The sequence below is a fragment of the Centrocercus urophasianus genome, unplaced genomic scaffold (genome assembly GCF_019232065.1).
Source record: "Centrocercus urophasianus isolate 14NV4802_14NV808 unplaced genomic scaffold, USGS_Curo_1.0 seq_30, whole genome shotgun sequence".
NCBI classification, from domain to species: domain Eukaryota; kingdom Metazoa; phylum Chordata; class Aves; order Galliformes; family Phasianidae; genus Centrocercus; species Centrocercus urophasianus.
This window is the reverse complement of record NW_024884867.1, coordinates 3935172-3949075: the sequence shown is the minus strand read 5'-3', so window position 1 is coordinate 3949075 and position 13904 is coordinate 3935172. Positions and strand designations below refer to the sequence as shown.

Below are 13904 nucleotides of genomic sequence, written 5' to 3'. Positions count from 1 at the left end.
ATACCAGACCAGGCTGCCCAAGTCTAAACTCTCATACCATAAAACATGCTTATGACTGAAGCTGAAAGAGACTGTGCCCATTTTGCCAGAAGTGACTCAGTCCCAGCTGCCAGTGGGGCACGAATCCCTGAAGAAGTAGCTGTCAGAATTACTGCTCATTTGCAGCTTATGACACTCAGGTTTGGATGATGCCAGACGACAAGGCAGAGCTTTAGAGTTTCTCCATTATAGTGTGGCTCTTTTATTTCCTGCTACTCCTGAACAGGCTCTATAAGCTTTGTTTTTCTTCCCTACAGATGCTGCCATTAAAACATCGTTTCCAGTAAAAAATGATCTTCCAATAATGCTCCCCGAGTTTTTATGCTAGTTTGAGTTTTTCCTTTTTTAATTAAAAAGAGCATAATGAAAACTAAATAAACTTTGGCAAAACTAACTGTTTTTTGGTGAAAAGTTTTCCATTCTTGAAAACTATTAGAGACAATATTTGCTAAATATTTATTTCTAAAAACTGTATAAAATATTCCACAAACATGAGAAGCCCATTTCAATCCCACATTCTTGATGGTTTTCATAGTTGATGTTGGTTTTTTTCCCCTCTCTTTTCCTTAGTTTCAACAGGAAAACTCATCCAATGACAGACCAAGAGGCAATGGGCACTAACTGGAACACAGGAGGTTCTGCATGAATATCAGGAAGCCCTTCTTTACTGTGCAGGTGACTGAGCATCAGAACAAGATGCACACAGAGGTTGTTCAGCCTCCATCCTTGGAGATATTCCAAAGCCTCTTGGACACAGTCCTTGGCAGTCTGCTCTGGGAGGCTTTGCTGGCCTTCCTTGAGTAGGGAGGCTGGAACAGATGACCTCCAGAGGTCCCTTCTGACCTCTGTATCCATTCTGTAATTCTGTGAAAAAGGTGGAATAACAGCCACTGGCACTGCAAATGGATGATCGTTTGTGCCAGACCACATGAAATTCTGGAACTTGTGACATGCACTAACTTCAACCCACATTGCTTTATTTTATAAGAGGTTCAAGAAGATTTATGTTCACAGAGACCTCAGGATAATAGCAAGGATTCCAGCCTTTATCAACAAATTGCATAACACAACCACAACTAAACAATCTATTCCAGAAGATTTGATGTATATCCTGTAAAGATATCTTCTAATGCCTGCTGATCTTGCTGTCTCTCCCATCTGCCACAAATGATGAGCTTTACTTCATGCAGCAGAGTTCACAGTTCCCACTGAATCTGTACCAAACCATCAGAATCCAAAACCACTAAGCTAGCTCAGTTGCCTGCACCAGATCAATTTGTTTGCTTCCAATACTAATAAATTCTGTTACAAATTCCCAAGAATCAAGGGAAGATAAAAATGAGAATGCCACAGAAGGGCCTGTAACCACCATCAGCAAGAAATGGTCTTAAACAAAGACCTAAATAGCTGCAGAGGTTGAACCTTCCCAACAATATTCTGTTACATCTTGTTGCTGTGCAACAGCCAGAGCAGAGGGGCATTCTGACAGAAAGGCATCTGACATGGGAGTGCATACGAAGCAGAAACTTTCATGGAAATAAACAGGAGGCATTACTTTCAGAACAACCTATGTCTATCTTTGCTTCAGCAACCAGAAGCAATTGGTTTTGTCTTCTTAAACCAGATGCTTAAATTACACATGCAGAGCTACTGGCTAAGATTTCAACTTGACCCCTTCTGGCTAAAACATGCTGGCAGTGGAAAGCAGATTCCCATATTTTCATCTTGAGCTGTCAGCATGCATGGAAAACATCCCCTTCCAGGCCCTTCTACCCCTGCTCCACAGGCAGTGATGCTGGTACTGGGCTACACAGCTGCTAACAATTGAGTGACCCTGGAAAAGAGCGCTCTCCATCCAATAAACCCCTCACTGGAATGTCACTCCTACCCTGAGAATCAGAGGCACCTCAGGAATGCAGAGATTCTTTTCTTTTCTAAAAGGAAAAAGCAGCCCTTTTAATCCCTTTGCTCTCTGTATGCACTAGGGGAGAGGCAAAAGAGGCCAAAGGAATCTCCTAGAATGCAAACAATTTTTCATCGGACTCAGAAAGTTTGCAATTTTAAATCAGCCTTAGGAATATGCTTTACATGACTTCGGCCTGAGAATTTTGTTGAGGCTGCTTGGAGAAGTCTCAGGCTGACTGTATCATCTCAGCTGCAAGGGGAATATCAAAGTCACTACAGTGCTAGAAAAGCAAAGCTAAAGGCAACCACCATAAAAAAATGTAGATGCAAAGCACGATAGAGAAAAGGGAAATACATGTGAGGGAGCTTAGCAATAAGGAGAAATACTTATCTTTTGGTGTTAAAAGACTTAAAAAAAAAAAAAAAAGAGAGAGAGAGAGAACGAACACTGTCTTTCTTCAATCTTCCTGTAAATAGTTTGATGATGCTGCAGACAGCCTGAGATTCAACATTTCTGTAAAACTGTATTTGTATTAATATCGTAGCTTTTTGGAGTCTGTAATTAACGAGAGCCATTTTTTCCACAGTGAGGCAAAGCTAGAAACTTGTCATTCATTCCAGAGACAGGTTTCCATCCCTTTAGTCCATGCAAAGTCACCAGAAGAAGCTGTAGCAGCACACCTGAGAAGAATGAGAGGTAAGAGAAGCTCTGGTGACTGCAGTCAACTCACCAGCTTTTGGAAGAGGTCTCCAACACGTTGCTGGTGACTCCACTGCTGCACTCGGGGAAAGAGTCCATCATAGAATTCTTTGTGGATCTCATAGAGCTCAGGCACTTTGAAAAATATTGTCTCAATCTGCTGACTAGTCAGCACAGGCTGAGAGGTGGTGGCAGCTGCTTTCAAAGGCTTCATAGGCTGAAACAAGAGATGAAGGAAACCATTACCACGCAAACCAAGTACATTCACCCTTGCCACATGACAAAACATACTTCCAAAGAGTTGTTTTACAGCCTGTTAGTAAGTGATATTTGCATTCACACAACTGCTGAAAGCTAGGCATTAGCAAATTCTCTCATGGAGATCAGCCACCTCTGGTATGTGGATCTTCCCAGGATATTAATAGTGTGATTAAAATCACTTCGCACTCAGTTTCCTCAATCTCTGTCCAACAGTAGAGAAGTGTGTCTAATAATTAGTACTGAATACAGACAGCGTTCCTGCATGCTATCAGATTAATATCTCCTGGGTTGTGCCATACCCAGTCCTTTCCTTTGGCTTCTTTCTCTTGACCAGAGAAGTGGCCAACAGGTACCTTTTGCACTGAGCAACTGACAATCAAGGTGTGTGAAGTTCTGGGCAATTCTGGATGGAAGTAGCAGCAAACAGTAGCAGTACTGGTGGTGGAAATGTAGCAGTGCTTACCAGCAGCAGAGCCTCCAAGTGGCTCAGATAGGTTTCCTCACTGGCCAGGATTCCTGACAAGACCCATTTTCTCATCTCCAGGCCTTTCTCCAGATCTGGCTCACTCTATAAAGAAGTTAAGCGAGGAGAAGAAGTAAAAAAAAAAGAGAATGAGAATGGAGGGGATGAGGAGAAGGATTTTATTTACTTACAGGCTGATAAAAAACAACTTGTGTTTAGCGTCAAGATTCTAGAAGCAGACATAGAAACACCAAATTAAAATTTTTATTCACCAGAAACTGATGGCACTCATTTATAGATGTTAGTTTTTAGTCATCTATCTTTGGTGCCAGGGTTTATTCACATAAATCAGAACTTAAAACTTTAAGATTCAAAAATCTATTATTCTAAACAAATTGTAGGGGCCTTTGGTTACGTGCAGTTCATTCTCTCCACCCATGAGAATTCTCTACGATTTTGCTCCAAAGCCATGTGTTTCCCTACACAGACAGGATCACTTTCCCTCTTTCTACACAGATGCCCATGAATATAGAGCAGAAACAGCCTGCCATTGCTGTTAAGATGGCTGTTCTTTCTCCCACTCTTTACTATTCACCAAGTTATTTTCACTGCCAGCTTGCACAAGGTCTATTTTTAGTTAAAAGTCTGAATAATCAGCACTGCTTGGATTGCACATGCTGGTTTTCTTATTGGAATTCCATAAAGCAGTTCTTAACCAAAACAACTGGGGAAAAAGAGAGAGAAGAATAAATACATTCATGGGCAAACACCGATGTTAGCCATCAAGTTTTAAGAGAAGTGACATTCTCTTTTCTACATTGCAGTTATCACTGAAAAACGTTTAACCTGACAAAATGGAGCATCCCCATAAATTCTGAAGAAAAAAAAAAAGGAAAGCCAAACATTGGAGGTTATAAATAATGACACACCACCAGCATCACTTTTTGCAGAATGTCATTTTCAACTTTTATTTCTGTGAATGACTGCCTAAAAAACAAACAAACAAAATTCCTATTTTTGCACCCTTGTATTGTTGTTAAAAGACTCTAAGAGCAGAGACAATCGTTAGATCTAAAAAAGTAAATAGGTAAATACTTCTAAGGGCTTTGGGCAGACTGTTAGGGACTCCATCCTACTCCTGTTAATACCTACAGGAATCTTTGGCTATTGATTTCAGCAGGAGGAGGATTAGGAAACATTAACAGTATGTTCCACTCTATTGACTGAACATAAAGCCCGTCTGCAGCTGATTTTAAATAGCTCTACTTGGAGTCCTAAGCTCTGAACCCTGCAAATGTAGATAGGAGGTTCATTATGAGAGATGTACCTTGGTTACAGGTAAGCCTACAGCAGCTATCGCATTAAGTGCAGCTTGGAGCCCACGCACCATGCTAAGAAAGAAATGGATCCTCACGCTCCCAGGTATTTTTGGACTCAGTGTCATCAATAACAACCCTGATTTTTGAATGCTTTCGTTCTATTTCATAAGCTATTTTCCAGGCTAAAAGGCTTTGCAGCAATACTTTATAAAAATTTTGTGAGGTGTCAAATACTGCTAACACCTCTTAAAGGAAGGTGACAGACAGAAGCAGTTCTAAGCATAAGAGTAAAATGTACGTGCACATCGTGTACGACATGGAAAACATTGGTCTTTACAGCCCACCTTTCAGCAAGGTTCATTAAGAACCACAGTGCCTTTTAAAACCTTGAAAGGGCATCTCAGAGAAACCAGGAACTCGGAGTTCAGCATTCAGACGCAGAAGATTTAAGAAAAACACCAGTGACGAAGTAACTACGTGGGGACAGGAACAAAGAAACACTGCAACACATTTCTGTGCATCTCTGTGACGTTTCTTACAGCTCAAACAGAAATCTTTAACACAATCACTGATCCTTAAAGTTTCTGTAGTGGTAGCACCTGGATAGCTGCTCAGACACCACTGTTAGGCATGGCACATGCATGTAACCCAGAAAGACAGCACCAAGATGTTTGGCGAAGATTTCTTTCACTTAAAGAGGCATCTAGCTGCCTCCTGGGAGCCTTAATGCAAGATGAACAGTAATCTTTGGGTTTCCAAAGGTTTCTTAGCACATTTACAAGAGAAAAATGCAGTAGAGAAGCATCGAAAAACAACTGACAGTGTTCCAAAGTCCCCACTCCTGAGGATGAAGTAACTGGTCAATGTTGACACACACTATAATTATGTCTAGCAGGTTCTCTTAGAGGAGGTGGGTGCTTAAAAACCAGCTGGGTATGTTTGTAACATCTGTGAGGAGCACCACACGATGACAAGTAGCTTAAATGATTCAAACTTCCCCATCGCAACTGTGACACAACAGTTTTCATTATAGCACTGAAAACAGCTTTCCTCTTCACAAATAAAAGCTTTAATTTATAAGCCTGTTCTTGCTGGGCATCAGCTGACAGAGACAGCACTTTCTGCCTGAATGTTAATTTCCTCTCAAAGAGATTTGCTTTCAGAGAGACAAACATCTCCCAGGACACACTACAGACTCTCCTTCCTGGCCATTAACACAAGGTCACATTGAGAAGCCCACAGTATTGTCCTAACTCTTTATAGGAGCATTTTCCAAGTATGATGCTTACAAAACGACAGCCTCAGATCCAGCCAGCCTGAACAGGGCCTAGCTGCTTTAAGCTACAGTGCAGCACTTGCTGAGGAAACTCACGAGGGATTTTATCCAACAATCGCAGAGCACACCGCAAGGTTGCCAATGCAATACCTTCAATTTACACAAAGATTCCTCAAATGTGAAGAAATGATCTCCTGCTGCTGTCAGGGATCAATAGGACACCACGCTGCTGTCTCCATTGTGCTGCCACTCTGTATTTCTCCCTGAGAAGCAGAGCCCAACATGAGCCTCCTGCTGGGCATGGCCTCTTCTGACAACATCATCTGATGCACCAAGGAGCTGCTCTTGCTGCTAGAACTTCTGGAAAGCAGCCTCAGGGTGCTTTTAAGTTATTCTTGTCATGAAACTTGCACAATGATCAAGAAATTCACTAGGAGCTAGTGCCAAAATCAGGGAGAAACAAGTTTATTATTTGGTATCGCAATATTTCTTGCTTACAGAATTGGAAACAAGCTCACCTGCACACTCAAATCAGAGCAATTAGCAAGCAAAGATACTGCAATGCTGTCCTGCTCTCGTCTTAGAGCACACAACAGCATGATGCATGCAGCACCACGGGCAATTTCTGCTTTGGCCATATTTGAAGGAAGGGGAACCAAGAGCACCCTTGTAACCACAAAGTCTCACTGACTGCTCTGTTTCTGTGCTCCAGGGAGAAGAGCAGTTAAGAGAGGGAATATCCAGGGCCTAAGAGGCATCACCCAGATGTACACCAGATCAGGGAGATCTGCCAATGCTGGGTACTCACTTCCCTTACTCAGACAGGAAGCAGTCTGAAATCTCCAAGCAGTCTGTGGCAAAGCAGGGAGCTGATACTACATCCAGAAGATCACATTAGCTGGGGAAAATACACCTATTAATTCACCTATGTGAAGACGGGATGTTCTCAGCAGGATGTGGGAGCAGCCCATGCTGGCAAACTCTAACCACCAAGCAGAGAATTCCAGGTGGTCAGCAGTGCATCCCAGGCTTCCTACCTGCCCAGGTTAGCCTGTTCTTGACTAGTACAAGCCTAGCTAGTATTTCATGTTCTGATTTTATCCCTACCTTTTTGACTCAAGCATCCATTTCTAGCCTTTCCCCCTTGGCCTTCCACCTTTTGATTGTCTCTCTACCCACAGGTTTAGGAATAAATCTGTTTTATAAAACTCTACTAGGGGAGCAGCCACAGCATTCCTGTCTGTGTTCTGTAGGAGCTGTGAGCATCAAGAAGCAGCCAGCTCTCAACAAAGCAAGCTAGAAATCAGTGCTGTGTTCCCACCCTCAATGAACTACTAATATATATATAATACAGAGAGGGAAGATGGAAGACAACGTAAAGGAAGTTTCATGGGTATTTCACACTTACAAGGTTTTGCTGTTTTATTCTCAACTGGGTGGTGCATCTTGCTATTCCAATGATTTAAAAACCAAACACAATCATAAATAAAATTTTGCAACCTGAATCAAGGCCAGTCAGAGTGGATAACAGCATTAAAGACACAAGAGAGCGTGCATACGCTGGCCTGAAGCCATGGCTGTTTTGAATGTGTTTACAGCTTGTCAGCCTAAGTACTCTAGTTTACTAAGCAGGTTGGCACTGCTTGTTGTATTCAATTACAGCAAACCTGAGATTCACCAGCTCCAAGGATTAGACAAGTTCAGCTCTTCGACTCTTTTTAAAGAGCTCAGAGGTTTGTGGTTGTTATTTAAATTAACAGCAATAATTGCTTTATTGCAAATGTTAAAAGAATAGAGATTAAGAATCTAGAAACCACCACGTGTAAGATTTGGCCAAGTGGTTGCTGCCAGAACAGCTTTGTAAAGAAAACCAGTGCTTCAAAGTGGGCGTATGAAAGGCACTTTAACTCTCCAGACCTTCCTTTGGTACAGTGTGTTCATGTTGTGCAATAAACGTGTTCAAAGGAGAGGTTTCCCGTAAGGGCAGCTCAGAATCTCACAGACAAGCTAACACCCTATGAAGGAGAAAAAAACATTCATTTTAATCTTTAAAGTTTAAATATCTCTGAAAGCATCTGCCAAGCAGCCTGGAGGTGTCCTATTGTCTAGGTGATACTAGGCAGGGAAAATTCTGCAATCAATCCAATCATGCTCCTTGCAGGGGAAGGAGCAGGGACAGGAGCCAACATTCTTTATAACATCAGTATTGATGTGCCAGCTCTCCTCAGGAAGGGCTGTACATCCAGGCAGAGCCCTCCAGCAACACAGAATTGGAAAAGAAAGAGTTGCATCTGCTGGAGATAGTGAGAAAAATGCAGCATTAAATCAAAATAAATAAGTAAATAACAAATATCAAGAGGGAGAAAGGAGAAGGATTTGGAAATGTTGGAGAGCACAGGAAAAGCTGACAACAGAAGTACTAAGCAGAGCTGCAAGACAAGTGATCTCATTTATTAATGTACATTCAGAGGTCAATTTTTCTGCCCCTCATCCTCCTGTGCTTTCCCAGTTTGTCAGAACTCAACTTCAGGAGGATAAACAGTACACATCCCTTGTATTTCACAAATAAAAAATTCAGATGAAGCAAAATTTGACTGTTCTGCTCCAGACAGGTCCTGACAGGAAGCTTACATAGACATGCCAGTTTTCATTCCCCTCCATGGTCTGGGGAGCCAGAGCCTGGAACTGTTGTTTTCAACTGGAAAACAACAGAGCAAACAACAAAAGATAGACTCTACATATTTGTATTATTATCTTTTCATTAAAGAACAATTTAACATCTCACAGTATTCAGAGGAGCAGCATTTTAATTTTGTTGAAGCACTTTAAATTTTGATTAAAAAATCAAGGTGCTAAGCATGTTCTTACTAGGAACTAGCTGCTCAGCTTCAGCACTCCTGCTCTCAGGGAGCGATGCATACAAAAATTGGAAAACCATTTTGGTAAAAAATATATTCAATTTAAAAAAAAAATCATCTCTTAATCTCTAGAAGAGTGACTGCTATCATTTTCAGGTGGGAGACTGTCCTGCTCCCATCTCCAGAGCCCAATAATATTAAGTCCAACCATGTCTTAGAGCCTGTCTTTGTTGGCAAGCTGATCTTTGAAAGGCCTTCTCACCTTTACCCTCTCCATTGCTCTAATCTCTTCCCACACGAGTAGTAGCAATGGGATCCTCAGGACTGAAGCTTCCTATACTCTCTCCATGCTTTTATCCTCAAACTACCAACCCCAAGCTCTAAGCAATAAACTCTCCTCTAGAGAAGGGTGCTATCGTCTTCCTCTGTCCTACCCTACATAGCTATCCACCTCTTACTTTGACTTTATGCATAGAACAGAAGCATTCTTGCTCTTTGTACTCTAAGAGTCTGAATTAATACTACCCATTAAACCCTCTGACACCTTCTGGACTTGCCAGTTGTGTCTCGTTTGGCAAACATTTGTCTTGATGTTTTCCAAAAGCTTCCAGAATTTTTGGAAAGTTCAATAATAATTAACTGTTTGGAAAAAATTACATAGCTTTCAACTTAAATAAACAACTTGTATTTATTTTTCCCTTCTCTTCCCTTTTCATCTTTCCCTTGTAGGTTTGCTTCAGAGCAACAAAGTCTGGCAAAAACGCTGGCTTTATGCCAAGACATGCTTCCACATCTCAGCATGAGATTCTGGAAGAGCCAGAAGAGGGGTACAACCTGGACTGCTCAATGCAAACATCTTTCAAGGCTTCCTTACTACAAAAATGATGAGTTGGGATGTTGAGATGCACATCAAAAATGCCCTCATTTACATCCTCCTTAAATGAAAGATAAAACTAAGGATGGCATCCCTCATCACCCTCTTTGGATAGGAGCATATATTTGAGTGATGGACACAAAGCAAGTGAAATAGAAATACATAAAATGCAGTTGAATTTGTACAATTTGAATGCAGAGCAGTCAACATCTTTTAGTCTACTTAGATGATGTAAGCAGAAGAGGGAATTGAGAAACAGATCCAAAGCGACAAAGATTGAGAAGAACAGCAGCCTTCTGGAAGTCAGCTTGTGGCCCTCGCTTCCTGGAACAAAGGACATGAGGTGCTGGGAGTCTGTCACCTCCCAGGCTGAGGAACATAAAGCCCCTCCACATGTAGTCCACGAGGTATCCTCTTGGTTTCTTTTGGAACAAGACACTGCTTTGTCCCTCTGCATCTTCTCTACGTTGGCTAGGTAACCAAATGGAGGCCAGCCTGCCACGCCACCCAACCGAACACTACAGCCTCTGTCAGAAGACAGAAGCATTTAGTCAGTCGGTAAAAATATATATATATATAAATCCCTTTGACATAAAAATATGTCAAAGAACAATGCCCTCAATGTTCAGATATCAATGATCTGATCTCCAAAAGAAAGACTGTTCTGACGAATAAGGCCAATGAACAACATCAGAATGCTGCCGAGTCTGTGATGCTAAATGAATTGGTCATGATCACATTAAAAAAATACATCATTGTTTGCATGCTTTTCATCTGGGTGTCTGACTGAAGTGCTGTTAGCCCTTGGTTGCAAGTGAAATTAAAGGAATTTCTCTTTGAACACGAAGAACACATTAAAAGTTAGAAGCTGGTTTTGTATAACATCAGACATCTCACATTAAGGACTCAAAATGAGCAGATGCACTTCCTATAATCTCTCTGCCTTCATTACCTGTGATAAGTGGACATGGTATCTTCTTATCTCACAGGACACTGCAGGGATAATTAAGGCCTGCATAGCATTCCAATAGTATTTGGAATTAATGGTCATGCCCAAAGGAAATGAGTACTTGTGTACTCAGAACTCAGTTTAAAACGTCCCACATATACAGAGCAATAAAACACTGAATCCAGTGAGTATTACTTGTTACATGCACTAAAAAACACAGAAAAAAACTATACAAAAAATAGGACAATTGTGTAATTGAAATTAATTATAAAGACTCAAGGCTATCTGCACAAGGCAGGACTGCATAGTCAGTAATTCTTTAACCTTTAAACAACCTTACAAATGTAATATTTTGAGAAAGCAGTATGTATACAACAACTGTCATGTTGCTATATACAGTAACTGTTGATTTCTAGACTCTGGCCATGATAATCTAAATAACTGCAGGCACGTAAGAAGCCAGAAGAAGGGACTACTATACAAGCATGCACACAGACATGTTTTCAGCTAATGAGGGGTAGTGAGGGGAAAAAAAAAACAACAGACTTGCATCCTGGTATTTCAGGGTTCTGATCCAACATGGTTTAAATACACTGCAACGAGCAAAGTACATGACACTTAATTTTGTTACTGATGTCTTTTCCACTACAGCTGAAAACATAATTATAGTAAAACTCATCTAACAACTTGTGTCAAAGTTTAACTTGCTTACGAAATAGCATAACCATTTATAAACTAATTTCTTCCTCCCTGTTGTGGACCTCCATTCATAGATAGCATTGTCAGTTGTGGACTAACTGCAGCCACGATCAGCTGAAGCAGTTGAAGTTCATTATTGTAATTTTAGTCTGTCTCAGTATCCCTGCATTTTTTGGAAACAATAAAAAATCTTTTTATAGTCAGAGAGAAGAAAGCAGCTGGTTATAAGTATTATCCTTTTTAAAAGGCAGTCTTGTAGTATAGTTAGGACAACACTAAATTATCTACTTTTAAATGGTTATGAGGTGATATTCAAAAAAAATCAAGACTAAGATGAAACATTTGGCTGTTTCTCTTCCAGGCCTCCAGCTACAAACAAGGTGACAGTGGGTTCTTTAACTCAGCCATATGATGTCAAATTGCATTTTCCTTTTAACCTAAGAAACATAACCTGAAAATCTCAAGCCAATATCAAAATATTCTTGGAGCTTTTGAAATTATTAATGAACATTTCTCCATTCAAAAGGCTCTTGGATATCACAGGAGTTCTCATCCCGAGCAATTAGGAAAAAAAGCATCTCAGAGTTAATAGGCTAAAGCAGAAGCAGCTAGCTAGATTCCATACACTATATTCAAATAAAATACAACAATCAACAGTAAATGAACTTGATAATGCTTTAAGAGACCTTGAGGAGAAGAACAAGAACACTTTCAAGTAGTCTTCATAATCTAACATTCATCCTGGAAGAAGTAAGGAAACGCATGATGTGACACTAACCAAGAAAGAATGATAGAAGGATGGATAAAATCAATGCTAAAAGCAATGGTTTGTGGAACTTGTCAAACTTTGGAAATCGTTTTGATATAAAATAAATAAAACTGTCTGATAAAGGTGTTGATTTACATGTATACTGATACCTGTAAAATACCCCTCATCTTCTCCCATGACACTTTGATTAACAGGACAGAACAATACAAAGTCAACACAAATTAAACAACTTAAATGACAGATTTCAAAGTGTCATTTGCAAATTGAGAATTCAAGGCTGGTTGGCTACACTGTCTTAGAAATAGAGTAGGAAGAAACTAAGAGCTGTTTTTGTGCTACTAAGTATTTTTATGAATGAACTGGGGAAACCAAAAATCTGCAGATGACAAAGATTTCCAAAGAAACACCAGTTTGGCATGGAAGTGCTCTGCAATTTTGAAAGCAAAAGGATAAAAACGGCAAACTACAGTTCAAAGGCAAACAGATCAAGTTAAATGTAAGAGATTTGACTAAAGAGAGCAGTTGATGGCTATTTACCAAAGCAAGTGGAAGATTCTCTATAAGATAAAAAATGCAATACACAACAAAAAAAAATCATCAAGTTCTAAACAATAGCCATGCCCCTGAAGCAAAAATAATGCAAAATAGCCTGAATGGCCACACAGAAAACACAAATCAAGCTACTCAGTCAATTCTGATAAGATAAAAAGCTCAGAAGAGATTATATGGATATGCATTTAGTAAACAGTAAAAGTCTTTATGAACATCCATCTCCCACACAAGTCACTCCAGTTTAGAGCTGACAGTGTTAATTCTCCTTATTCCACTTCCATAGAGCAAAATAAATGGTTTGTATATTCCAGATACCTTATCAAAGCCTTCACAGTACCCAAAAATAATTAATTTTCCTTGTGTAAGGCAATGACAACCCACATAAACAGACGCACATAATGAACACAGGCCCCCAAATGCACCTATACTTTAGGAAGCTCTGGTCCAGTATCCCCTCTTCCAAAACATCTGGTATTTAGAGACTTCTTAGCAGCATTTAAGCATCCCTTTTCTTCAATACATTCAAAGTGTGAAAAAATGAGTTAAAAATGAGTAAAAAAAAAAAATACACAGAACACTTATTTCTGAAATTTAGCTTGAACATCAGTCAGAAGTCTCAATTTAACATCAAATATACAATATAGTAGCACATGACTGATAGTGTATCAACTAACCTGTCTTACCATTCTGGCAGCCCCCCTCCCCCTTAAAGCAGTCTACTCCTTCCAACTTCACAAGGTGTGATTGACCCCAAAAAGGCAGGAAAGAACTCACTGATTTTGTAGATTCCAGAGACCCTGAAGACAGGGTGTCTCTGCTGCCTCGACTCTTGGAACTGAGATGGGGGGAAGACGATGGCGAGTCATCGATGTAGGGCATCATATCATGATGTCGCCTCTGTTCTTCAGCACGGTCTGCATCATACGCATAGCTGGGTGGTGTGCCACTGAATGAAGCATCTGCAAAACACGGGAGAAAAATCTGTCTGGTCAGAGCCAAACTGGATATGAAACAGGCTGGTCAACCACAGCACTGTTGATGTCCCAGCTATTTAGTTTACTGATAAGTAACCACAGAATCAGTGATAGTTAAATACAGATCAAGTGGAAGCATGAATTTAATTAAGCTCATGTCACCCAACATTTATTTTGATCATTTTAAGTCCTAAAAGGCAAAGTCCTTTCTAATATCTAACATCGGTGTTCATGAAATTGCAGCTCTTTCCTCCAAGTTTTGCTTC

At 40.3% G+C, this 13904-nt stretch overlaps 1 protein-coding gene across 2 annotated transcripts in view; it reads right to left on the bottom strand.

The window, feature by feature from the left end:
* BCR (BCR activator of RhoGEF and GTPase) overlaps positions 1 to 13904 on the bottom strand; it is a 96224-nt gene that overhangs the window by 36470 nt on the left and 45850 nt on the right. For both annotated transcript variants that reach the window (XM_042828857.1, XM_042828858.1), the window contains exons 2-4: positions 13439 to 13623; positions 3369 to 3473; positions 2676 to 2861 (exon numbers count right to left, since the gene is read on the bottom strand). In XM_042828857.1, coding sequence (XP_042684791.1) covers positions 2676 to 2861; positions 3369 to 3473; positions 13439 to 13623 — 476 coding nt within the window. The remainder of the gene's footprint in view (positions 1 to 2675; positions 2862 to 3368; positions 3474 to 13438; positions 13624 to 13904) is intronic.